Below are 25,221 nucleotides of genomic sequence, written 5' to 3' on the forward strand. Positions count from 1 at the left end.
GTAAGTCGCTTTGGGTAAAAGTGTCTGCTAAATTACTAAATGTAAATGATAAATTAATCGAATCACTGCAGCTGCCGTTAGAAGCTCTGGGGCCAGTTGTTCAAAAGTAATCTGATTGGATTTTGGCCATCAGATTGGATCAAATCTTGAAAATGGTTTTTCAAAAGGAATAAAAGATTCTGAATTCAGATTAGATCACAAAATCCAATCTTGGTTTTGATCTGGATTAAATCCTCAGATTGTGTAGTTTAAAACGTTTTAGTAAGATTGTGATACTTTTGATCCAAAAAAAAAGCTGGATTATTCTGATCCCAGCAGAAGGGTGGATTTCAGGAACAAAAATGTAATAAAACTTTAAAACTGGCCCAAAAAGTACAACATTTGAAACACGTAATATATCCTCAAATCCCCAAACAGCTGTCAATATCAAACAAAAATATTATATTTAAAGTTTTTTTTAATCACTGATTGTAAACTACAATGGCACAATCATCAGAGATGGACCAGTCAAAAGTAGTTATTTGTGTAAATGCAATGCAAAACTATAATGCAAAACATTGGCTTTTTTTCCATCATCACCATGTCCCTTTAGTAATCCAGATTTGCCACTGCTACTGGAGCATACGAAACAACATTTATGAGGCAGTTATTGTCGTATTTCATTGATTTCAAATATGAAATTTAATCGTAAGCTTGGCGAACAGCTTTGGATAATTTGATGTTTCCCCATTCAAAGAGATATAGGAGCTGTATTTGCATGGCCGAAAGGCATTTCAAAGATGTCCGCCGAGTGAAATGACTTGCCTGAAAAGGACTTATCAAAAACTGATTGTTCAACAGTTTGTAAGTTTGTAGGTCATGTACTGATAATGGGGTTGCCGGTTCTTACACATTTGGCATAAGATGCGCTTTCAGGCCCCTAGTAAATCGTGAGCTCCTGAGCTTGTTGAGCAATTCTATAATCAGAGAATTTGTAATATGTAGATGAACATTTGGTGATATATGAAGAACTTATTCGCCTTTATGAGGTATCTGTGAGCACAGGAGAATATCTTGCAAGGGTTGTGCCAGATGTGTTGGTTAGTGTAAATGTACCTATTACTGGATTAAGAGAGCAGGCATATGATGGTGTGGCAAACATGGCTGCCAAATATTTTGGTGCACAGGTCATCATTAAAAAGAAACAACTAGAGAAATGTAGCTTGACTAATAATTGCCTCACTCTCCGCTGCAGTGACTGAGGAATTTACGGTCGCGGTCGCTGAGCAACTGCAAACCAAACCCCAAATTAAACATATACAGTACAAAAAAAAAACGTGATATAGTTTACATTTTTATAGTAGGCCTTGTGGTTTAATAGTTCTGTTAGTTTACATCGATAAGTAGTAGTTTAGTAATTCTGTTAGTTTACATTATGTAGTTCAAGTTCCAACAAGAGAAAGATCAACCAGCGGTTAGCATTATGCTAGCCAAAATTAGCTTTAGATCATCAGTCAAACCGTTAGCAACTAAGTTGGACAACATACTGTACAATCCACCTTGACCAGCGGGTGGACTCTTTAGAATCCAACGCTACTGAAGATGATCAGCACTTCGTGCAACTGGACTCTTTGTGGTCATCACTACAGAGAGATAATGAATGGCTGGAAACTAGAGTTGCTGACCTGGAGCGGCGCAGCAGACGGCAGAGTATCCGATTGGTGGGTCTACCGGACTCTACTGAAGGTTCGCATCCTACCCGGTTTTTCTCCCAGCTCCTGTTCGACGTCCTGGGATCTCAAGCTCTCTCTTCACCTCCTGAATTGGACAGGGCTCACTGGAGCCTCGCAGACAAACCAGGCCCTAGCCAGGCCAGAAACCGCCACCGGTCATTTTACGTTTTCACCGGCGAGGCACGGAAAAAGGGTGAACTCTTATACCAAGGTCACAAAATTTGCATCTATGAGGACTACTGCCCTGACATTCTAAAGTTGGACGCAGAATTTAAAGGTGACATGTCCGAACTCTACAAACGGGGCTTTAAACCCAGCAGGCAAACATTTGTTTGTATCAGAAGTTTCTCATCCACACGGAAACGTCGGAAAACGTTTAAATTCGCCTTAATCTGCATGTGTAAAACCTCATAAAAGCTCACTGAGATGATACAGACAAAACAGACATAAGTTTTCATGCAATTCTTCTGGATTTTTTTTTTATGGAAATATCTCATCATTCACTGATGTGTCCAGGTCTTTTCAAACGAAAATATATTAGTGTGGACAAGGTCTCAGTGCCTCCCAATTTTCACTCTTGACAGTTCAATATCTCAGTTTATTTGGAAAAGTTCCAAAGATTCATAAAAGCATCCTGCAAAAAACAAAACATCTGGGTGACCTTGAGACTCCCCAACTTTTTATTTTATTATTGGGCAGCAAATATGCGGTCTATGCTCCGTTGGTTTCACACAGATGGGTCTGTGACTGTCCCATCTTGGCTCTGCATTGAAAACTCCTCATTTAAGCTCTCTTCCTTGTCTGCACTCCTCTGTCTCTCGACCACACTTTCAAAATATTACAAAAATATGCTAGTGACTAATAGCCTTAAGATCTGGACGAGTTTTCATGTCATTTTGGGATTCAGAACATTCGCTTGTCTTCTCCCATATACTCTAATCCTTTATTTTCCCCTTCAATCATGGATAAAGCTATTGCCTCTTGGAAGAAGTGCGGTCTCGTCTCTTTTGCGGAATTATATATTGATGATATTTTTGCATCTTTCTCACAGTTAATTCATTCTTTTAACTGGAAAAACTCTCATCCCCCATCACACTCTCGGTGGATTAAAGACACCTTATATTTCATTAAACTTGGAAAAAAATTTAATTTTTTCTTCACTGGCTGAGTACATCATTCTATACAATTTGGAAGCCCTTTTTATCATATGTCCAAACTTTGCAAAATCTTAATTTGTCTGATTAAAGTCTGCATGAACCGGAAGTTGCGACCGACTTTTACTTCCGTATTGTGACGTACTTCCGAGAGAAACGGAATATTGAATGAGGAAAACAGAGGGCGTGGCTTGTTTTTTTATACTGCGCACTGATTGGATGTAGTAAAGTAGGCGTTTCATTCAGAAATGGAGGCAGATTTTAACACAAGTTTGCAGTCAGTTGTTGAGGACTACTCACCACCTGACACACTGCCAGCAGTCTCGTTCCAGCGAGAATTTTGGTTGGAGCAGTCAGAGGAGGAAGATGAGGAGCAGGAGCACACTGAGGACCGTTTTGTCGCAGGAATCAGGCCCTATATGTTTGAGCCATTAACGTCGGAGAGTACCAACGGTCACCTGGACGTGGAGCAGGTTCCCCCTCGAGCACATCTGGATGTCTTCCAATGGTAACGCTATATTATATTAAATTAACCGATGTTTAATTAAATTATAATAGGATAAAGAATAGAGTAGTAGCTTAGAACTGTCTAATACTGTTTAGCTGACAGATAACTTATTTAGTGACGACCACTAATGACTTGCTTGCCATGATGAATCAGCAACTTAAATTTATCAAGTTAAACTCTCTTAACATCACTATGCCTCTCATTCAGGTGCTCCTGTGGCTACTGCCAGAACATGGACACTGGTCCTGAAAGACTGTGGTAGGGAGGTTAGGCAGGTTTGTGACAAAAGTGCAGAATGAGTATCATGTTATATACCAGGCTATAAATGACACCGCTGCAGAGTAGGACTTAAGACAGTTAAAACAGTATGACTGCAAAACCTTAATTTAAAAAAATGTAACATTTGAAATACACAGTGTTACTACTTTACATAACATTTGTATTACAGAGTAAATTAGTTTAATTAAATGAATTAATACATTTTTCTTTAATAGGTTATGGACAAATGTGCTGAAGCAGAACTGCAACCTTGATGCATGGCTCAGCACCCCCCAGGTTTTGAAGCTGTGTGCTTAAACCCATGGGTCCTTCAAGTTGAATATTCATCTATGGTCCAGTATTATGATGACTATGACCAGGATATTTTTATTGATGAACAGTAAGTGAACATTTATATTAGGGATGCACCGATACCACTTTTTCCAGTACTCGCCCGATACCGATAATTTTATTTTTGGTACTTGCCGATACCGAGTACCGATACCAATATTTTCATTGCATTTGTACATTTTTTAAATATTGGTTACAGAAACCAAAAGAGTATGTATAATGTTAGTTGGTTAACTTCATTTATCAAATAGATACAGTCAAACCAAAATTTATTCAGACACCTTCAACATTTCTCACATTATCACAGTTTATTCGCTATATAGAAAATGGTAATAAAATATGACAAGAACTCAGAGTTAAACTGTGTTAGAACAAATTCAGCTTGATAATGTTAGATAACTTTGATAGAAAGGTATGTAATGGATTACAATAAACCAAAAATTATTCAGACAGTATGGCAGTATTTACACAACTATCAATACTTAGTCGGGCAACCTTTAGCCTTAAGACAGCCTGTAGTCTCCTGGGCATGCTGTCACCCAGCTTCATGCAAACCTCAACTTCAATTTTTCCCCAGACTCGGTCTGAATCATTTTTGGTCCCAAATTTATATAAATTTTACTGGTAGTCCACTGCATTAAGAATTTTTGGGTATAATATATCACAGTTTAGTTTATTTTGCTATCCTCACTTACATAAATGCATCAAAGATCACACAACAGAAGTGCGCACGCTCTCTCTCTCTCCCTACCGTTAAGTAACTTGTGCATTGTTTTACTTACTTGTTTTTGACGTATCCGACCGAACTACAAACTTTCCAGTGATGTCTGTGAGAAAGGTATATTCACTAGACAAGCTCGCGCATCTGCGCCGCCGCGTGCTCAATCCACTCAGCGTTCTTTGTTAATCAGCTGGCGCAAATCAGCTATACAGGCGTTAACACTGAATGTTTTATATTCATTGCATACATATACTTCGTAGATGTCTTTAATCTCTAATAACTCCTTTCTGCTGTCTGTTGTTGGTGTTTCTTTGTTTGAATATGGCGCTTATCACATGCTGTGTGGTATCGGCGTTTGGTATCGAGGCATTTTAACGAGTACGAGTACAGGAGCTCAGTATCGGGCCCGATACTGATACCAGTATCGGTATTGGTGCATCCCTAATTTACATATACACATATTTACATAGTGGAGAGCAGCAAGCAGCAACCTACATAGTTAAATTAAAATATGGAAATAAGAAAATTTGTTTAGGTAAAGCTTAGGTAAAGTGTGATAAATTATGTATTTTCCAATATAGGACAGTGTGACAGATGCACATATAGAATTATTTATGAACAGAAATGACATTTCAACATTCGCACCTGTTCAACATTCCCACAAAAGAGAATGCCACAATTCGGTGCGAATTTCAGTATGAGGCTATGAAAGCCTTCAATCGAGGAGGTCTGATGGTGAGGGCTCAGTTTTGCTACATCTTTCAAGAGTCGCTGTTGCAGCATCATGTCGCAAAAACTTTCACAAGCTTTACTGCCTAATAAAGACTGAGTTTTCATCAACATTTGTAACTGTACTCTTAATTGTATCAAGGAAACATCTAAGCAGGCAAAACGACATACAATTTATTATAAATAAAATGTGTAGCAATTATTTTTCACCATTTACATTTTTTTTCAATGTCAAGAGTATTGTAATTAGCAATTTAATTTTACTTGTGACTCAGATTTGTTATGTGACAACATTATTTTAAAGTGTTATCTTAATCCCTCAATACATAACTGACTGTTTAAATTAGCTTTGAAAAAAATAGATCGTGTCAAATCATCAACAATAAAATCAGAGTAATCCAGAGTCCCTAATTTTTCATGGTTGTTACCAAACTAGGCTTACTCGGTTTCAGCCAAGCTTGCATCTCAATTGGGTGCAGACAGGGAATAAGTCGCTGTCATGATGGGGCACATTTTGCACATGGTTAGTAACACACTTCCACTTTTCCACAGCTTCTTCACCAGTTTTGGAGGATGATGCACACCCGTACAGGTGGTTTATGACACTTTTCCTCCAGGCCAGAACCTCTCCACAACTACGCTCTTTCCCTAGTGCATCCAGCTTCTTGGAGAGACCTAAGCAGCAATTACATAAAATAACATGTATCTTACAAGAATTAAACATTGTGCTTATGTAAAATAAATAGTGGTTCAACGGATCACAAATCTCGCGGTTCGGATAACATTACGGTTTTTGGCCCACGGAGCGGATCGTTTTTCGGATCAGCAAGAAAATAAATATATTTCAATTTAACTTGCTTTACATTTATTACTTAAAGCGAAGTACTTCTTAAATACCATATTAGTATGTTCTTTTTGTGTATATATCTGATAAATCTCACAAGCTGTCAAACAGTTACCTTTCGACACATGCCAAGTATCAAAGTAATGCTGGATCTCAGGTCGCTGCTCCCTCAGATATTTCTGTATTGATGGATGGCGATCTGTGACGATTGCACCAACTCTTAATCCTGCTTATTCTAGGAATTGGAGGCTTCTCAAGAAACCTTCGCGTTCCATGCAAGGACTTCCACCCACTTCATTACTCCGACAGAAGAAAATCTCAATTAAAAAAAAACATTGTACACAAAATGAGTTATAATGAAACCAGACAACGAGTATGTTTCATGGTTTGTACACATTTTTACCAATAAATTTCCATGACCTTTGTCGGCGCCGGTGGCCTCGTGGGCAGTGCGCCGAGATATAGCGCCTTTGCGCTTCGGGCGTCCCGAGTTCGAGTCCCGGCTAGTGGACCTTTCCCGATCCCCCCCCCCTCTCTCTCTCACCCACTCCGCTTCCACCAAAAATAAATCTTAAAAAAAATAAAAATAAATTTCATGACCTTTGAGACCATGTTCAGTTGCATTACTGTCTGTGGAGGGTCAGAAAGCTCTTGGATTTCATCAAAAATATCGTAATTTGTGTTCCGAAGATGAACGAAGGTCTTACGGGTTTGGAACGACATGAGGCTGAGTATTTAAAGATAGAATTTTCATTTTTGGATGAACTATCCCTTTAAAGTGTTGCAAAATGGCATTATAGTGTATTTATTGCAGTGATCATACTTTCTAATTAGGGATCTTTTTTGTTCATCTCAAATCTGCCATAGGTGCCCTGACATCTAACCTGTGTATACAAAGTAAAACTACACTTACTTTTCACCGCCTTCTTGCGTGATATCAGGCTCATAGGTGACATCTGACAATTGCTTTGAGGTGCAGGTTGAGCTGTCATTGATTGTGGTGTCTTCCACACGTGGCCTTTTAATTGGTGTTGATGTGAAACATGGAGGTTCAAAACTTGTGCCAACACTCTCAGAATAAGAGATGCCAACAGAGTATCCAAAAGGCTTCACTTGAATCATTTCAACACACACATGACAATCAAACCCATGAAACACAACACAAGAAAACTATTCCCAGCTAACTTTTCAGCTTTTGTGTTATTGTTTGGATCGACACACTCTTGACACACAAAGATGGTGCATCACACTGACATGCCACATCTCTTGTTAGGGGCTGTATAACAGGAATTGCATCACAGTATGATATGAGTGCAATGCAAAAATATATCATTTGACAGGACTGCCAGCTTTTGAATTCAACTGAGTAAGAATTATTCGCAAGTCTTTCTTGCGGTTGAAACACCGATTGATTGATTGATCGATTATACTTTTCAATAAGCTGTACTGTATTCTTCAACATACCTTCTGATGTTCATTCATTTGCACTTTAGTGTTATAACCAGTAGTAAAGACTAAGAGATTATCCTTATGATGAATCTCACTACTAAACTAGTGCTGTTGTCGTTGGCGTACTCACGCGCCAAAAATCATTTAATTTATTGTAAGTTACGCACTATGACAAGAATTTCTGCTGGCAGCCCTGTATCATGTTTAACGTCTGAAAAAGCTTGGTTGCTAGGTAGTTGCACTTACCTTCAAACTTTGTGAGGAGCCAACGGTGTAGACCAGGGGTCACCAGACTCGGTCCTGGAGGGCCGGTGTCCTGCAGAGTTTAGCTCCAACCCTAATTAAACACACCTGAACCAGCTAATCAAGCTCTTACTAGGTATACTTGAAACTTGCAGGCAAGTGTGTTGAGGCAAGTTGGAGCTAAACTCTGCAGGACACCGGCCCTCCAGGATCAAGTTTGGTGACCCCTGGTGTAGACTGATGGGACAGCCATATCTGTTAATGACAGATATTTCACAAACCCCTTTTCGTGTTGTGTCCAATTCTTGATGCATTCACGTGTGAAGTGCTTCGAACACAACCGCGACCTCTCTGATATCCCTCCTTCCTCGAAATGCAAAAAATCGAGCCATTGTGACCGCAACCAGGGTGTTTTGGGGATTGGAAATAGGATTTCGGGAGAACCACAACCTAAAACGCACCTCCTCGCCATTTCTGTGTGTTTGTTACGCGGTTTTTCCTTAGCGCGCTGTCAAAGCTCACAGTTGGATGGGCGTGGTTAAGGATATTATGCTCATGCCCAAGCCGTAAAACTGACGTCATCAGAGAAGGCCCGTCGTTTTAGAGGGGAGGAGCATTTTCAGATTTGGATTAAAGATTACGAAAGCAAACAAATTTTTTTTGGTGGATTGACTTGCATGGATGAATTGTTCTCCACAAAAATAGCAATGTGCGCTAACAAAATTAATATAGTCAATTTTGATTTCATGTGTACTTTAACCCTTTTCATTCAAACTAATTGATTTCCTTTTACATTGATATTTAGAATTCTGTTTTAAGCCTGATTGTATCATTAAAAAAATATATATATATAAAAAAAAGAGAATAGGTTTAATCAAAAAATGTTATTTAAATTGCTTTTAAGTTCATGTTAGGCTGAAAAACATAGACGCATCTGCTGATAGAACGGATCCGCTGTTTGCTTTCAAACGCTCCCGTGTGTATCTGTGTAAGCGCTCGGTGAAGATGTGTATTTACAACATGTTTTTGAAGCGATGATCACTGTAGCCAATCACAGACATATCTGTTGAACGCGTGAACACAATGGCCAATCAGAGATGTTTCAGAATCTACTCGACAGCGCTCAAAATGCTAGCGCAAACTAGCACTGGCATCGTCACATTTTTAAGATTTCAGTACAGACTTGGTACCGATGTTGGTACTTTTGACAACCTTATTATATTGACAACAGGAGGTTGTTTGAAAAGTCAGATTAGTGTTGAGAGTTTCCACAACAAGTCAAGACAGTCAAGTCGCCTTTATTTCTATAGAGCTGAAAATAAAATAAAATTGCAGAATCAATTATGGAAACTCTAAAGAAACCATTTAGATTCTGTTGTAAAGTCGCTCTAAAAGACATTAGTGTCATTATTTAGTTCAAGTCCATTCGGGTCAATAACAGTGTAATGTTCATCAATTTACAACAAGGCCAATTCAGCGGAAAAAAAGTTCTACAAGAGAAACCAATGTGGTTATTCCGTTCCAATACCAGTGTCAATGTTGCAAGATGTGATTCAGCTTTAAAGCTACTTTACAGATGTTCTACTTGCCTGTAAAAAAAAATCCACATTGATGACATTTAAAATAGTTCTCTCTTGAAGGAATCGTCATGTGCTACTTAAGGATTCCTTTTCAGTTGAATCATTTTTACACGTTTGCATGTGAAAGGCTTTTCTCCGGTGTGAATTCTCATGTGGACTTTAAAGGGTTAGTTCACCCAAATATGAAAATTAGCCCATGATTTACTCACCCTCAAGGCATCCTAGGTGTATATGACTTTCTTCTTTCAGACGAATCCAATCGGTGTTCAGTAGCGAATCAATGTGTTTTTGTAAGACAAATATCCATATTTAAGACTTTATAAACTGTAATCTCTAGCTTCCGCTAACTGTCAGTCCGGCGGATGATGTAGGCATAGCGTAAGGTCCGGTGAGAATATGCTCGTCTCGCGAGAACCGACGTTTGTTTACAGGAGCAAAGGAAGCAAAGTTTCCTTACTTTAGCAAAGGAAAACCAGTCTCCTCTTGGCTTATATCGAAATCCTCCCACATTCTTCTTTACAAATCCTCGTTTTGTACTTCTAATAACCGGTGTTTTGTTTTGCTCTCTCTGCTGCGCTTCCGCATTCGTCACTTCTCACCGGACATCTACATCATCCACCGGAATGAACATGCGCACAACAGTTAGCGGAAGCTAGAGACGGTTTATAAAGTTTTAAATATAGATATTTTTCTTACAAAAATGCATCGATTCGCTACAGGAGGCCTTTATTCACCCCCCGAGCTGTGTGGGACACTTTTTATGATGGATGGATGCGCTTTATTGGACTTCTTTTTGACTACTGACAAGAAACACTCACTCACTGCTCATTTTTTTTTATATAACTCTGATTGGATTCGTCTGAAAGAAGAAAGTCACATACACCCTAGGATGGCTTGAAGGTGAGTAAATTATGGGGTAATTTTCATTTTTGGGTGAACTATCCCTTTGAAGTTTCCATGTTGAGCAAAACTATCCACACTTTTGGCATGTCTAACAGTGTGTTCACACCAAACGCAAATGTAATTATTCGCGCGAGTAGATTACATACAAAGTCAATGCAAAGACGCGAATAGAGGTGAATCTGCGCCAGGCGACGCGAATAACGCGAGATATTCGCCTCAATCGCGTCTTTCGCGCAAGTTCAAAAATTTCAACTTGAGCGGAAAATTCGCCTGACGCGTTCTCGCGCAAGCCAATCAGCGAAGAGCTTATAGGCACGTCTGGTTGAGTTGTGGATTCTCATGTGGACTGTAAGGTTTCCATGTTGACAGAAACTCTTTCCACACTGAGGGCATGTGTAAGGCTTCTCTCCAGTGTGAACTCTCATGTGCCTTTTAAGACACATTTTACGAGTGAAGCTTTTTCCACACAGCTGGCAGGAAAAAGGCCTTTCTCCGTTGTGGATTCTCATGTGGACTGTAAGGTTTCCATGTTGTCTGAAACTTTTTCCACACTTTAGACATATGTAAGGATTCTCTCCAGTGTGAACTCTCATGTGAATATTAAGGTTTCCTTGTTGAGCAAAACTCTCTCCACAGCGTTGGCATGTGTAAGGCTTCTCTCCAGTGTGAGTTCTCATGTGCCTGGTAACGTTTTCTTTTAGAGCGAAACTTTTTCCACACTGAGGGCAGGTGAAATGCTTTTCTCCAGTGTGAATTCTTATGTGCTTGTCAAGACTTTCTTTACGAGTGAAACTCTTTCCACACTGTTGGCAGGTAAAAGGGCTCTCCCCAGAGTGAATTCTCATGTGGATTTTAAAGTTTCCTAGTTGAGCATAACTCTTTCCACACTGAGGACATATGTAAGGGTTTTCTCCAGTGTGAAGTCTTATGTGAACATTAAGGTGTCCTTTTTGAGCAAAACTGTGTCCACACTGAGGGCAGGTGTAAGGCTTTTCTCCAGTGTGAACTCTCACGTGCCTGGTAAGGTTTCCTCTGTGGTTGAAACTTTTTCCACACTGTTGGCAGATGAAAGTCTTCTTTCCCGTGTGAATTCTCTTGTGGTCTTTAGGGTTTCCTCGTTGACTGAAACTCTTTCCAAACCGAAAGCAAGTAAAATAACTTTGAGTTTCTGACATTTGAGCTCTTTTTCGCGTGAGAGTCTTTTCAGTCTTTGAGCAACAAAAAGATTTTTCTCCAGTTATGAAATCATGAAGATTCTCATATTTATATTCCTCTTCATTTTCATCAAGTACTACTTTCTCCTCTTTCAGTGCCATTAGGTCTAAGGTGAAAAAACAAAGAAAAGTTTACAGCAGTTTAATGACACAAGACAACAGATATCAAAACATTTAGATATGTAAAGCATCAAGACCATATGGCAGAGGAACATTGGTGGGGTGTGGTAAATATATAAAAGAAGCAAGGGGGAAGTTCATTCAATATAAGATTCTTCACAGATACTACCACACTCCGGTAAGACTTCACAGGATGATGAAAAACCATTAATGTTGGAAATGCCAGCTGGAAACAGGTACCTTATTACATTGTACTTGGGAATGTAGTCTTGTTAAACCATTCTGGAAACAAGTTATGGATGTCTACAAAATGATGAATAAAGAATGTGCATTGTGTGTTTTTGCTTTTTTCTGTTTTTATTCAATTTATGAAGGTGATGTAAACGGTTTTGATAACTTTTTGCCAGCATTGTCTGAAGATGATCTGAGCCGTCTAAGACGAGTTCAAGAAAGTAAATTTTTCACAAAATTCAAAATTGCGAAAAATCTTAACCTGTGGAAATTTAAATGTTGGTGTGCATTCGACTCGGCATGAGCCAAGGAATCAGAAGAAAAAATTGCTTCTAGTTTCTTTGCTTCTAGAATTTTGCTTCTTGACCTTAAGGTTCAAAAGTTATTAGCAGAAATATGAGTGCACATTTGGCCTACTGGGGGCACTAAAGAGTTTGAGATAGAGACTCCAAATTTGCTAAGGTTAATTTTGAGACTGTCCTCTATCTGTGTGCCAAATTTCATAACTTTTCCGCAAGTGGTTCTTTGGGCTGCCAAAGACTTCCTAAGCAGAAGAAGAAGACTAATGGATAACAATACGTGCTTGGCCCCTAAATACCGTTTTGGCGCACTTAATTTGGCGTGATAGATCACTGTAGCCAGAGACATTTAAAACCAAAGTTCGACATGCTTTGACCAAAATGATGTTTTTGTTACAAACTGTTGTATAATTGATCAAAATGTAAAATTTTTTTAAAAAGAAGTTGATATTGGGTTTACACCAAATAATTGTTTTAAGCTACTTCTGTATTATTTCTTGCAATTAAATGCATGACATGTAATATTGATATATGCAAATTATCAATATTGTTATATTTTCCTTATTTTACATATTCATCCATACAGTATACTCATTATGAGTTATTGTTACATATGCATGTAATTTTATTCTGTTCATAAGTGAAGGCTTGTAAAGATACGGCTGGCCCCTAGTGGCCGAGAGTTTTTGTTCTTTGTCTTCGTTTATTAGGTGCCAGTTTCATACACCTGTTCCTTGAGCTGAGCGGTATAAATGCTGTTGTGACACTGGAAGGAGTTGCGGGACTTTGCTGGCATCCAGAGAAAAACTAGACCAGGGGCTGAATCGGCAGTTGTTTTTGTTGAGATTTTTCCTCTCCTTTTTGTTCAGTTTAATTATTTAATAAATATTCCCCTCTTTAAACGAGCCTTTGCTTGCCTTCCCCTCTATGTTATGTTCGTAAGCATAAAATAATTGGGGGCTCGTCCGGGATATGAACCCGGGACCTCTCGCACCCAAAGTGAGAATCATACCCCTATCTTTATGATTCTTTTGCATTATATTCATATTCCTCATATTAATATTTTATGTTACACATTTACTCAAGTATTAGGCCTATTCAGTACTCATTCTCTTTATTTCCATTAATACGCATATTCCTTTGACTTAATATATATTTTTCTTCATTTGACATATGTGAGCCTGGACCACAAAACCAATAAGGGTCCATTTTTTTTTAATTGAGCTTTATACATAATCTGAAAGCTGAATAAATAAGCTTTCTATTGATGTATTGTTTGTTAGGATAGAACAATATTTGGCCGAGATACAACTATTTGAAAATCTGGAATCTGAGGGTGCAAAAATATAAAAATACTGAGAAAATCGCCTTTAAAGTTGTCCAAATGAAGTTCTTAGCAATGCATATTACTAATCAAAAATTAAGTTTTAATATATTTACAGTAGGAAATGTTCAAAATATCTTCATGGAACATGATCTTTACTTAATATCCTATTGATTTTTGGCATAAAAAAATAATCAATAATTTTGACCCATACAATGTATTGTTGGCTATTGCTACAAATATACCCCAGCGACTTAAGACTGCTTTTGTGCTCCAGGGTCACATATAAGAAAGTACATGTTATGATATTTCGATAGGATGTTGGAAACTTACTCTCTGCAAAAATATTTTTTATATGCAAGGATGTCTGCTAAATTTGTCCTCTGCCTTCATGGTACTACGTATTCTTTTCCAGAATTGGTATTTGCAAGATGATATTTGCCAAGATCTGTCGTTTCTGCTCGAAAGGTGTAAAACCACAGCTATATTTATATCTGCTCTTATCTTTAATCATCCTCATTGTCGTGTCAGCGTGACCTGACCTAGCCCTGAACTTCAGGTTAATTTAGATGGAAGAACGCAGTTGGAAAGACGTAGATAGTGACATAATGGATAAATTCATTTGACGTCTACAGATCAGACCAAAAAATTCTCGTTGTTGTAGCATGTAAAGCCAAATTATATAAGTCAAAACGTCTGCATTCCAGTGGGTTTATTATAAGAATCCAGTTCTATAAAATCATCATGTTAAATGAAACGTAGGTTCGCTCCAAACAGAAATTAAAGCTAATGTTTCCTCCCGACTCCAGTGTCACTTTCTTTTTCGCCACCATCTTGCCAACGATCAGTCATATGCAATCCACGCATCCAGACCACGTGATCTTCTGCAACGCCCACATGTAAAACACAGACACTCCTACCTCTGTAATAAACACCGAGATGTTAGTCCGTCTGAATCCGTACATGAAATCACAGGCGTCGGCTGATAAGAATTGTAACTCAAACGTCGTTTGGAAAACTAAACTCATCCGAATATGCTCCAAGGGTGCCTTTGTCTTCTTGTCTTTTGACTTCTGAAGATTATTATACTTAGATTAGATTGCTATCTTAGAAAAATTAACAGAATATACTCAGTTTGGATTTTGTATTCATTTTAATACTTTCTATTAATTTTATTTATTTATAATTTTCATCTGTAATTGTTACCATTTATGATTTTATTTTTAAATAAACAATAATTTTACTGAGAGACTTCGTCTGCCTGGATCTCTCCTGCATCAAATATTGAATATGTCCAGTGTGAAAGCAGGACCTTCTCAGGTAGAAGGTAGTATTTGTCTGGTCATGTAATCTTGACCCGCTCCATGACAAATAAAAGAGCTTTAATTAGGACACTTATATGACTTTCTTCAAAAATATCACTAATTTCTGTAGAGCTGCACATTTTAATAAGGACCAAATGAGTGAGTTCAGCTTTGAGAAGGAAACCAACCTGTTTGTTCCTCAGTATCTTCATGTTTGACTCTGAATGCTTCTTCAATCTTCACGTCTTCACTCTCCTCTTTAATAAACGCCATCTTTATAATAGTGCGTCTCTCAGTCGCTTCAGCACGAGTTTTTCTGTGTTAAAGATCAGAACAGCAGGAGTTTTTCTGTGTTTAAGATCAGAATAAGTAAGGGAGGGTTAATGGACTTAAATGACCTGATTACACACACACACACAATAACACTCAAAACTAGAACTACAAATGAATAAAAGAACAATTTATATTGAAGGTTCATGGTATTTGATATTTAATTATTTGTAGATCACATTTAATCGATTAGACATTAGACATTTGCTTGTAAAATTAGTAGGGATGCACCGAAATGAAAATTCTAGGCCGAAGCCGAACAAAATGAAACACTGGGCTGAATACCGAACACGGTTTTTTGCACATTTTCCCCCATGTAGGCCTATTTTGCCATTTTTTTTCACAATTGCATTAATTAAATAGCCTAAATGTGCTTTTTACTGTTTTGTCCTGCTTTTCAAATAAAAAAATCAATTACAAAACAACAATTAAAAAATATTTACTGAACACTGATCTTTTTTTTTTTTAACATTCTAGCACACATTATACCAACAAAGCACAATTTAGCTTAAAATTAATAAGTTAGTAAAATAATATTCCATTTTTGAGACTTGAATCAGGCATGTATTTTTTACTGTACAAATAAAAGCAGCAGAGACTTCTTTTAAAACATTAGAATATATTACAGATCCCAATTTGAACACTATGTCAACAGGAGTTGTTGCTTTTTCTCAGCTTTTATTTTGGCAGAAACCCGCAGGAAGATCTCAGTGCTTCTTTTTGTTGACAACAGCAGCAGATTTATAAATGATTCTCATTACGAATTTGGGAAGATGTTTGTCGCACGTATCGCATTGTCACATGCCTTTAAAAACATTTACAAAAACGTTACCGAGTAACAGTTTTAGCGCAGATTTTCATCGCGCTTTGGACTTTGAACCCTGGCGCCGCGAGCTCGTGCAGCGCTGTCAGAATTAGGGCTGTCAAAATGGCTGAAAAACTAAATTCGAATTTTGTACTTAAATATGATCATATAAACAAAACAGCATCATGTATGTATAAATAGTTCAATACAAAGGGCATTTTTCATTTAAAAACACGAGTTGCGGTGGGATGGGGGAAAACCCGCCATAAAGTCTCGATATATGTTTTCTTACAAAGTTAAACTTGCATTCATTTTACATGGCTTTCTAAACATGCGGCTCTTTTGTGCGAGATGCGAGTGCAACAGTGATAGATGTCCCTCTAGAAAATGCGTGAAATATGCGTTCTGTGTGAACGGTTTTGATGTAAACAAGATCTTCTCCGCATTGATGTTCTCTTTTTCCGCTATATTTTTAGTGAAACGCAGCAGCGCCGCATCTAGTGGCTTCAACTGGATACGCTAACAAAAACATTATAATGCAACGACACTTACATCGTCATCGCATCTCGTGCGCCGCTGATAAGGCTGCCTCCTTAACGCACACCTAACATTCGAATGTGGATTTTTATTTTAAATTAGAAGAATATTCGAAATTCGAACAAATTTTTGACAGCCCTAGTCAGAATACATGCATGTATTAGAAAATATAACATTCTGCAGTTTATTTACTAATCGTTTGAGGTCATTTTCTCTGATAGTTTTAAATACTTTCACATTGTCGACATGTTTGCTGCATTAGCACGTGCCTCTATTTTGATCGTGTTCGTCATTGTTCGGTTCATATTATTCGGATTTTTCGCTTATTCGGCCGAACACCGAAAGAGATTTTTTTGCTATTTTCGGTTGCGGTGCATCCCTAAAAATCAGACTGCTAGTTGTCAGCTGTTAGTGTTTGTTCCCGGTGCATTTACACAGTTTTGATCAGCATGTGACGTCAGCGTGCAGCGATTCGAATCACTGAATCAATTTGCGAAGCGATTAATTTTATAAACTTAAAGATAAGAAAGATAAAGCATTGCAACATTACATACATCAATATCTAATTAATTTTTCTTGGTTTGTAAATAGGGTGCCACCTTCAGCAAGGCAAAATAAGGGACACCCACTCATGACATCCCCCTACCAAAATAATAATAATAGATGCACTGATTACAATATTCTTGGCCGATTCCGATTTCTTGTAAGTGTGACCTGCCGATACCGATTTTTGCCGATTCCGAGAACTATCATTTACAGCATATACAAACAAAAATCTATGCAAATTTCAATGCAAAAATTATTTACATAATAAAAGAAATGATTAAACATTACAATTCCCCCACTCTGGACTAAGTTACAGATTTAACAACTCTCAAAATAAAGTGCTCTGTGACGGGAAAGAGGAAGAAATAGTTACCTTAAAAAGAGTTGCTGTATGTAACAAAACAGACGTAATAATTTCCCACTATGTTTATAAATGGTCATTTTTTCCCCCTAACCTTATTAAATGCGTCATCTTTCACATCAAATTCTTACTTCTGTTTCAATTAATTCAGTTAGAATAATAAGAAACTGTAGAGTTGTTACCATTGAAAGTAAATTAGTATTAACAAACTGTATCTTTCCACTGCTGAGGAAACAGAAGCTGCATCTGAAGTGGCATTAGATGCATTTACACACACAGTTTGATGAAGCTGAGGTGCCATGAATGCATTTACACTGCAAAATTTCAAATGCATAACTAATTTTTTAAGATTAATGTTTTGCATATTTTTTAAAAAACACAAATGTTGAAAAATGCAATGATACTTTTAAATATGACTAAACCAGCAGTAGGTGGCAGCAAAAGTCTGTTTTAATGAGTGAGTCATTTATTCATTATTTCAACCGATTCATTCAAACGGCTGATTCATTCAGAAACGAGGCAAGTGACTGGCCTTATGAATGGGCCACTGAATCATTGACTCACTCGATTCATTCAAAAACGTGGATTCATTCAGTAACGAAACACCGCTGTGTGTTGCTCGGAGACACACAACAGTTCTGCTGTGGCTTTGATCGGAACTATTCTCGTCAGCGAAATTGAGCAAAAACAGATTATATTTTGTCTAAAATCTAAGTCGCTTAGTTTTAACTTCTTGTTTATTGAAATACGATTGTATAAAGTCAGCGTTGCAATCGTGTTGATATTGATATTCGGGGAAACATCATGGCCGTATAATGCTGCTTACCTAAACCATATTTTGTAAATATCTTTTTTGTTTTCTACCGCAGTATGCATCTATGAATTGCTACGTAAACTTGCAACAGAACACATTAATATTGTTATTTTAAATTTGATTATTTATCATTATTAGTCTTTTTTGACAGTTCTGCAGCTGTTACTAGGATGGGATGCATTTTTATTCATTTTTTTATTAATTTGCTTAAATTAGGACTACATTATTATGTCCCATTTTTGTCTAAAAAGTTAGCTTTTTTTTTCACTTTTTAAAATGCCAAATGATAAGATTATTTATTATGTATATATTTATGATTAATATAAATAACATAAAATAGGTCTATAATATATTAATTAATCTGGCTAATAATGCCTACAAATATAATAATTATGTCTACTAAGCTGTATGAAATATATTAACAGACTATCCGAATTTTAATAAAACAATACGCCTGTACCTTTAGAAGCACGGATGTGTCTGTGTCTGTCACTTTAAAGGAATGGTTCACACAAAAATGAAACTTCTGCCATAATTGACCCAGGTTTTTCTAAACCTGCATGAAGTTCTTTCTTCTGTTGAACACAAAAGAAGATGCTTTGAAGAATGTGTCTCAACTAAACAGCTGCTGGTCCTCAGTAACTTACTATTGAGCCATTAGGGCCAGAAACTGTTTGGTTAGCCACATTCTTCAAAGTATCTTCTTTTATGTTCAACAGAAGAAAGAAATTATTACAGGTTTGGAACAACTTGTGGGTGTGTAAACGAGGACAGGATTTTCATTTTGGGGTGAACTGTCCCTTTAAGCGAGCAAGCTTCTCTGCAAACTGCGCGTTCATCATCAGCTGCTGGACACACTGACCCATTGATAACTTCCCCGTTTAGCGCGTGCTGCGCTCGTGTGAAAGCGCTTTAACGGCACGCGATCTGCTGGAGACTCCGTCGCTATGGAAACAAAGACGCCAAAATCACACGCAAACGAGCTTCTCTAATACTAATTAAATTGATTTCATTATACGAGCGATTAGTATTATAAACACTGTACACTGTTTTGATACGGGACGCATCATTTTACCTTTAAATACGGGACGATTCCGTATTTTAAAGGACGGGTGGCATTCCGCATTTTAAGGGACGGGTGGCAGCTTTGTGCAGATCTAAACACTATAAATGCTTAAAACGCACCTTTCTTCAGCCGAATCACAGCAGATGCAGGAGCGCGGCGCGGCCTTGTGACGTCACGGGATCAAAATAAAAGCGTAGACACGAACATACAGAGAACAAAGATATAGCTACATGTCAGAGGTATATATTTAAATATACATGTTGTACACTTGTGTACTGAAAATGACTAACAATGAAAGAATGTGTTATGTGAAATTCTGCCTAAAAGGCAAAACAGTCAACACACACACACACACACTCACTCACAACCACACACACGCACACAGACACTCACTCACACAGACACTCTCTCACACACACACACACTCACTCACAACCACACACACACACACTCGCTCACAACCACACACACACACAGACACTCACTCACACACACACACACTCTCTCACACACACACTCTCTCTCACACGCACACACTCACTCACAACCACACACACACACAGACACTCACTCACACACACAGACACTCTCTCACACACACACTCTCTCTCACACGCACACACTCACTCACAACCACACACACACACAGACACTCACTCACACAGACACTCTCTCACACTCACACAGACACTCTCTCACACACACACACACACACACACACACACATGAATCTTTCAGAGTGTCTAAAATGAGAGGATTCGTGAGCACGCAATTTCAGCACTGCGTGAGTAGATTCTAACTTGATCACCTCTGATTGGCCAGTGCGTTCCAGAAATCAACAGCTGAATCTTTGATTGGCTACATTATAAATGGAAACTAGGCTATGTCTAGCTTGCGCGTTAATCATTTTAATGTTAATATTAGTTGTTCTTTTTGCTTTAGTGCAACAGATAAATAACAATTTATATGTTTTAGACACTTTATGTTTAGATCATTTCTATTTTGCGGGAGTCCCGCAAATCATTTTATTCTCCCGCATCCTGCACACACACGAGTCTCTTCCCGCCTGCACCCGCACTCGCCCACGTTGGGTCCTGCGGGTCCCGCTGTCCTCCCGTGGGAGTGCAGGTCTCTACATCACAGTGCAGCCCTCAAATATCAATTAACTTTCATTTTTAAATCTTTATACTTTGCTAATGTCCTTCAAACCACTATGTTTTCCAATTAGCCAGCAAGAAGTTTTTGTAAGGAAGTGAAATAAGCATCAACATTCACAACCACTGTTATTTTTTACGGAAAGCAAGCATGGGCTGCTGCGTGCATGGTTTGGCATGGCAGAATGTGAGTAGCACACTTCCTTTATTATCAAAAAAAGCTGACATCTTAGTTAATCGCGATCTCATAAAGCTCTGTTATAACACTAAATATACTAAATATATGCACAATGAATCTTTCAGAGTGTCTAAAATGAGAGGATTCGTGAGCACGCAATTTCAGCACTGCGGTGAGTAGATTCTAACTTGATCACCTCTGATTGGCCATTGCGTTCCAGAAATCAACAGCTGAGTCTGTGATTGGCTACATTATAAATGGAAACTAGGCTATGTCTAGCTTGCGCGTTAATCATTTTAATGTTAATATTAGTTGTTCTTTTTGCTTTAGTGCAACAGATAAATAACAATTTATATGTTTTAGACACTTTATGTTTAGATAATTTCTATTTTGCGGGAGTCCCGCGAATCATTTTATTCTCCCGCATCCCGCACACACACGAGTCTCTTCCCACCCGCACCCACACCCGCCCATCAAGAGTTGTCCCGCGCCACACCCTGTTGCGTTGGGTCCCGCGGGAGTGCAGGTCTCTAGTTTACAGTAAGGTGACTGGATTTCAGAAATGAAAACCAGGGACATTTCCTAGTTCAGTGGTAAAATATCACTGAAATCTCACTTGTGGTTATCTACGAATGACATTTTTGTTTTGTTTTTTAATTGTTGTGGGATCCATATATTAGTATCATAATTAATCATTACAGTGATGCTTGAGGATCAAACTTACCCTAGTTTTTTAATACAATTAATAAAAAAATCACACTATGAAAAATAGGAACTATTGTAAGTAGCAAACATATCAAAACAGTGTTATAATTATAAATTATGGCTTTGCAAAAACATTAAAAATTAGAACATTTAATAACTAAAACTAACAAATACATTTAATATTTTCTAACTGTATTTAACATTTTCACAAACTGAGTACAGTAATTACAACTTTTAACATTTTATGTTTATGCTTTTGAAATGGATCTTTTCTATCCCTAATCGGGCTTATTATTTTGCATTCTAGGCTCATTTGACCACAAAGTATGTGCTTTCTGCAAATGTAATTGTCCACATGTTTTAACATGTAGAGTTAGTATGCGACTACCTTGAAATCAATAACCACGTCTCTTTTGATAATTAATAATAGCAACGCAACATATATCTGATGCAATATCAGTCCGCTTAAAAATGTTTTGCCTTTTAACAGAATCTTTCGTATTAGATGCACTACACACTCTTTCAGCGGTAGTTATTTTCAGCACACAATTAGACTTCATGTATTTCAATATGTATTTCACCAAGAATAAAACTCTGAAAACCTCTGACATATGTTTTATTATTCTTATGTGTTTTCTTTATGTAAATATCTATGCACTGTTGGGATTGTAGATACGCAGTGTTTGAACGGGACTTTTATTTTGGTGTGGTGGCGTGACGTCATAAGGCTGCGCTCCTGCGTCTGGGTTTCAGCTGAAGAAAGGTTTGTGTTTTTAATAATCTAAAACGTTTAAATTCAGTATACTTTTTAGTTTTTACAAACGATGTAAAGTTAATTAATTATTATTGAATGTGACATTATAATACGTTATCTAACATTAATGAATGTTATTTTGTGTAAATAAACCGCATTCACACATGAGTAACAGAAACGGAGCGTCTATGTTTGAATCAGTTCATCCTAAACACGAACTCGGTCACTGGCATGAACTGATGGAGAAACGGAGCTTTTCGAAACTCCGAGTCAGTTGAATCAAATGACTCATGATTCAGTGATTCGAATCTCCGCACGCTGACGAGTCCTGCTGCTCAAAACAAGACAACCTTTACAAACAACAGCATTTTTTAAAAGTGTGTAATATACTAATCATTAAATACCTAATAATCAAAGTAAATATAATATTTGTGTAATTTCTGTTCTTTTATTAATTTGTTTATTATCATTATTTATTGTTAGTTTTTAGTGTTTTTAGCTAATCAGGTGATTTAAGTGCATTAACTCTCACTCGGACTGACTCCCTCACTAGTGTGCTGACTCCCTCACTAGTGTGCTGACTACTGAACTAGTGTGCTGACTCCCTCACTAGTGTGCTGACTACTGAACTTGTGTGCCGACTCCCTCACCAGTGTGCTGACTCCCTCACTAGTGTGCTGACTACTGAACTTGTGTGCCGACTCCCTCACCAGTGTGCTGACTCCCTCACTAGTGTGCTGACTACTGAACTAGGGAGCTGATTGAGACACACCAGAGATCTAGATTGGGTTTATTTTACTTTGTTAATTATTCAGATCTTAAACACACAGATAAACTCAACTGAGACACACGTGACACACTATTATAAAGATGGAGTTTATTAAAGAGGAGAGAGAAGACGTGAAGATTGAAGAAACATTCAGAGTCAAACATGAAGATACTGAGGAACAAACAGGTTGATTTTCATTCTCAAAGCTGAATTATTTTGTCCTGTACATTCAATAGAAAGATGGGTCCTTGAGGTAATTACGGTGTATCATTCATCATTATGGTTTATGTGTATTAAAGGTGCTTTTCTCTCTGCAAGGCAGCATCCTCAACTTAATCTCTGCAGCCGACACTGACTCAGAAAACACTACTTCATTAAAGGGGTCATATGATGTTGCTAAAAAGAACATTATTTTGTGTATTTGGTGTAATGCAATGTGTTTATGCGGTTTAAGGTTAAGAAAATATGTTATTTTCCATATACAGTACATTATTGTTGCTCTTCTTTCTGAAACATGTCAATTCTAACAAAGCTCATCATTCTGAAAAGGGAGGTGTGCTCTGATTGGCCAGCTATCCAGTGCGTTGTGATTGGCTGAATACCTCAAGCGTGTGACGGAAATGTTGCAGCCCTCACCAGGATCAGGAAACAGTCCTCCATAAAATGTGCTGCACACATCTGAATATTTGGGTTAAACTGTTCTGGAACAGTGTTGTAAATACAACTTAATCACTGATTTCTAGTCGTGTCCTCTTTTGGAAGACCAAACAAAGTAGTTTCGCTTTCACAACGAAACACACAGCGCCTTCACAACATGGCGGCAACAACAATACTACAGCGAGAATAAAAGTTACACCTTCTTTCTTTGCGGAACATTTGGGCGGCGTTATGCAAATCTTCCCACATCGTGACGTAGACATGTGGGGGCGTGTTAGAACGAGCCGTTTTAGGTAGGCGTGGCTGACTCTTAACTTTTATAAAGAATATCTCTTTGGATTTGAGACTTTAGTCTTTGTGACTTCTGTATGCACGGACAGCTTGTAACACTCCAAAGAGAAAGGAAAACATGAAATCGCATCATATGACCCCTTTATATAACATCTATAGACTGACAAATGACAATTTTCTTCTTAATTAATATGAATGCTCCTCTACTCCTTGACGTAAAGGATGAGAAAAAACTTCTCTTGTAAGAGTTTAGAGTGTTCCTGATCATTTAATTGGGTCTCCTGAAGTAAATCAATGCATATCCCTTCCTTTTTTAGATCAAAACCTTCCTCCTTCTAACAGGTTTATGAATGCCATCAACATTCCATGTACAAATGCTCCAATTTGACATCATCATTGTGTTAGACATAATAATCGAATTAATGGTGAGCCAAAAAACATCACATAAATAAATAAACAGAAAACACTGAACTCAGGACACAAATTGGCAAACATCAGCAGTAGAATTACACGCCTTACCTCCTGCTGTATAACAAGAGCTCCAGTGGATAAAGGTTCCCTTACGACTGTCAAAAGAACTAACCATTCAGAACATTAGAGGCAATGCTTCTATTAATATCCGTAAAACCTGACCATAAGCTGTCAAAAGTCCCATTAAAAGTTGACAATATTTTGTATAGTACTCACGAGAATGAAGAGAAGAGTGAAGTAAAACACATCAGCAGCAACATAAATTGAGCAGATGGTTGCCACCGTATTTGCTGATAACTTCATCAGCATTCAGAGAAGAGGTGGAGGGGTGCAGAGTAGAGGAGAATGTTGTGAATATTTTCTGGCTGTCTGAGGTTTTGCTGATTTTATTTGGTATTAAGAGACCTTGGCATCAAACACTACAATACAGATTGTGCTAAAGCTGCTTTACAGTGTCAATAATGCAGGAGGACAATAGTACACGATCAGTTAGTAATGTCATCGTCCATGCTCAGTTCTGTTTTCTTCAAATAGTGTCTGTGCAATCAAGTCAACCAATGTTAACCAGAAGTTAACTAAGCAAGCCAAAGGTGACCGTGGCAAGGAACTAAAACTCCATCTGTGACAGAAATGGAGAAAAAACCTTGGGAGAAACCAGCCTCAGTCGGGGGTCCAGTTCTCCTCTGGCCAGACCAAACCAGCATGGTATGGGTTTAATTCCAGGCTGCAGCACAGGTCAGATTGTGCAGAGGACTTGTCTGGTTCCCGTGGTCTTGTGCCAATGGACGTCGAGGTAGTGAGGTCTTCGCAGGGGATCTGTCTCTGGGGCTCTTCTAGTT

General features: G+C 37.9%; 1 protein-coding gene and 1 pseudogene across 1 annotated transcript; both read right to left on the reverse strand.

Moving 5' to 3' along the window:
- Positions 1-3,869: 3,869 nt before the first annotated feature.
- LOC107684443 (uncharacterized) lies at positions 3,870-6,587 on the reverse strand (annotated as a pseudogene).
- Positions 6,588-10,700: 4,113 nt separating this feature from the next.
- Positions 10,701-19,546, reverse strand: LOC107684452 (gastrula zinc finger protein XlCGF8.2DB-like). Its single transcript, XM_016480706.1, has 3 exons — positions 19,523-19,546; positions 15,133-15,260; positions 10,701-11,773 (listed from the first exon to the last, which is right to left on the reverse strand). The coding sequence occupies exons 2-3, from the start codon at positions 15,215-15,217 to the stop codon at positions 10,701-10,703; spliced, it is 1,158 nt and encodes a 385-aa protein (XP_016336192.1). The 5' UTR covers positions 15,218-15,260; positions 19,523-19,546.
- Positions 19,547-25,221: the final 5,675 nt, after the last annotated feature.

This window comes from Sinocyclocheilus anshuiensis, unplaced genomic scaffold (genome assembly GCF_001515605.1).
Source record: "Sinocyclocheilus anshuiensis isolate Anshui unplaced genomic scaffold, SAMN03320099.WGS_v1.1 scaffold713, whole genome shotgun sequence".
Classification (NCBI taxonomy): domain Eukaryota; kingdom Metazoa; phylum Chordata; class Actinopteri; order Cypriniformes; family Cyprinidae; genus Sinocyclocheilus; species Sinocyclocheilus anshuiensis.

Bases quoted from the DNA above. Each gene is read 5' to 3' on its own strand.
- LOC107684452 (XM_016480706.1), bottom strand. From the start codon at position 15,217: ATGGCGTTTATTAAAGAGGAGAGTGAAGACGTGAAGATTGAAGAAGCA. The intron at 11,774-15,132 runs GTTGGTTTCCTT...TTTTCACCTTAG, and splicing joins AGATACTGAGGAACAAACAG to ACCTAATGGCACTGAAAGAG.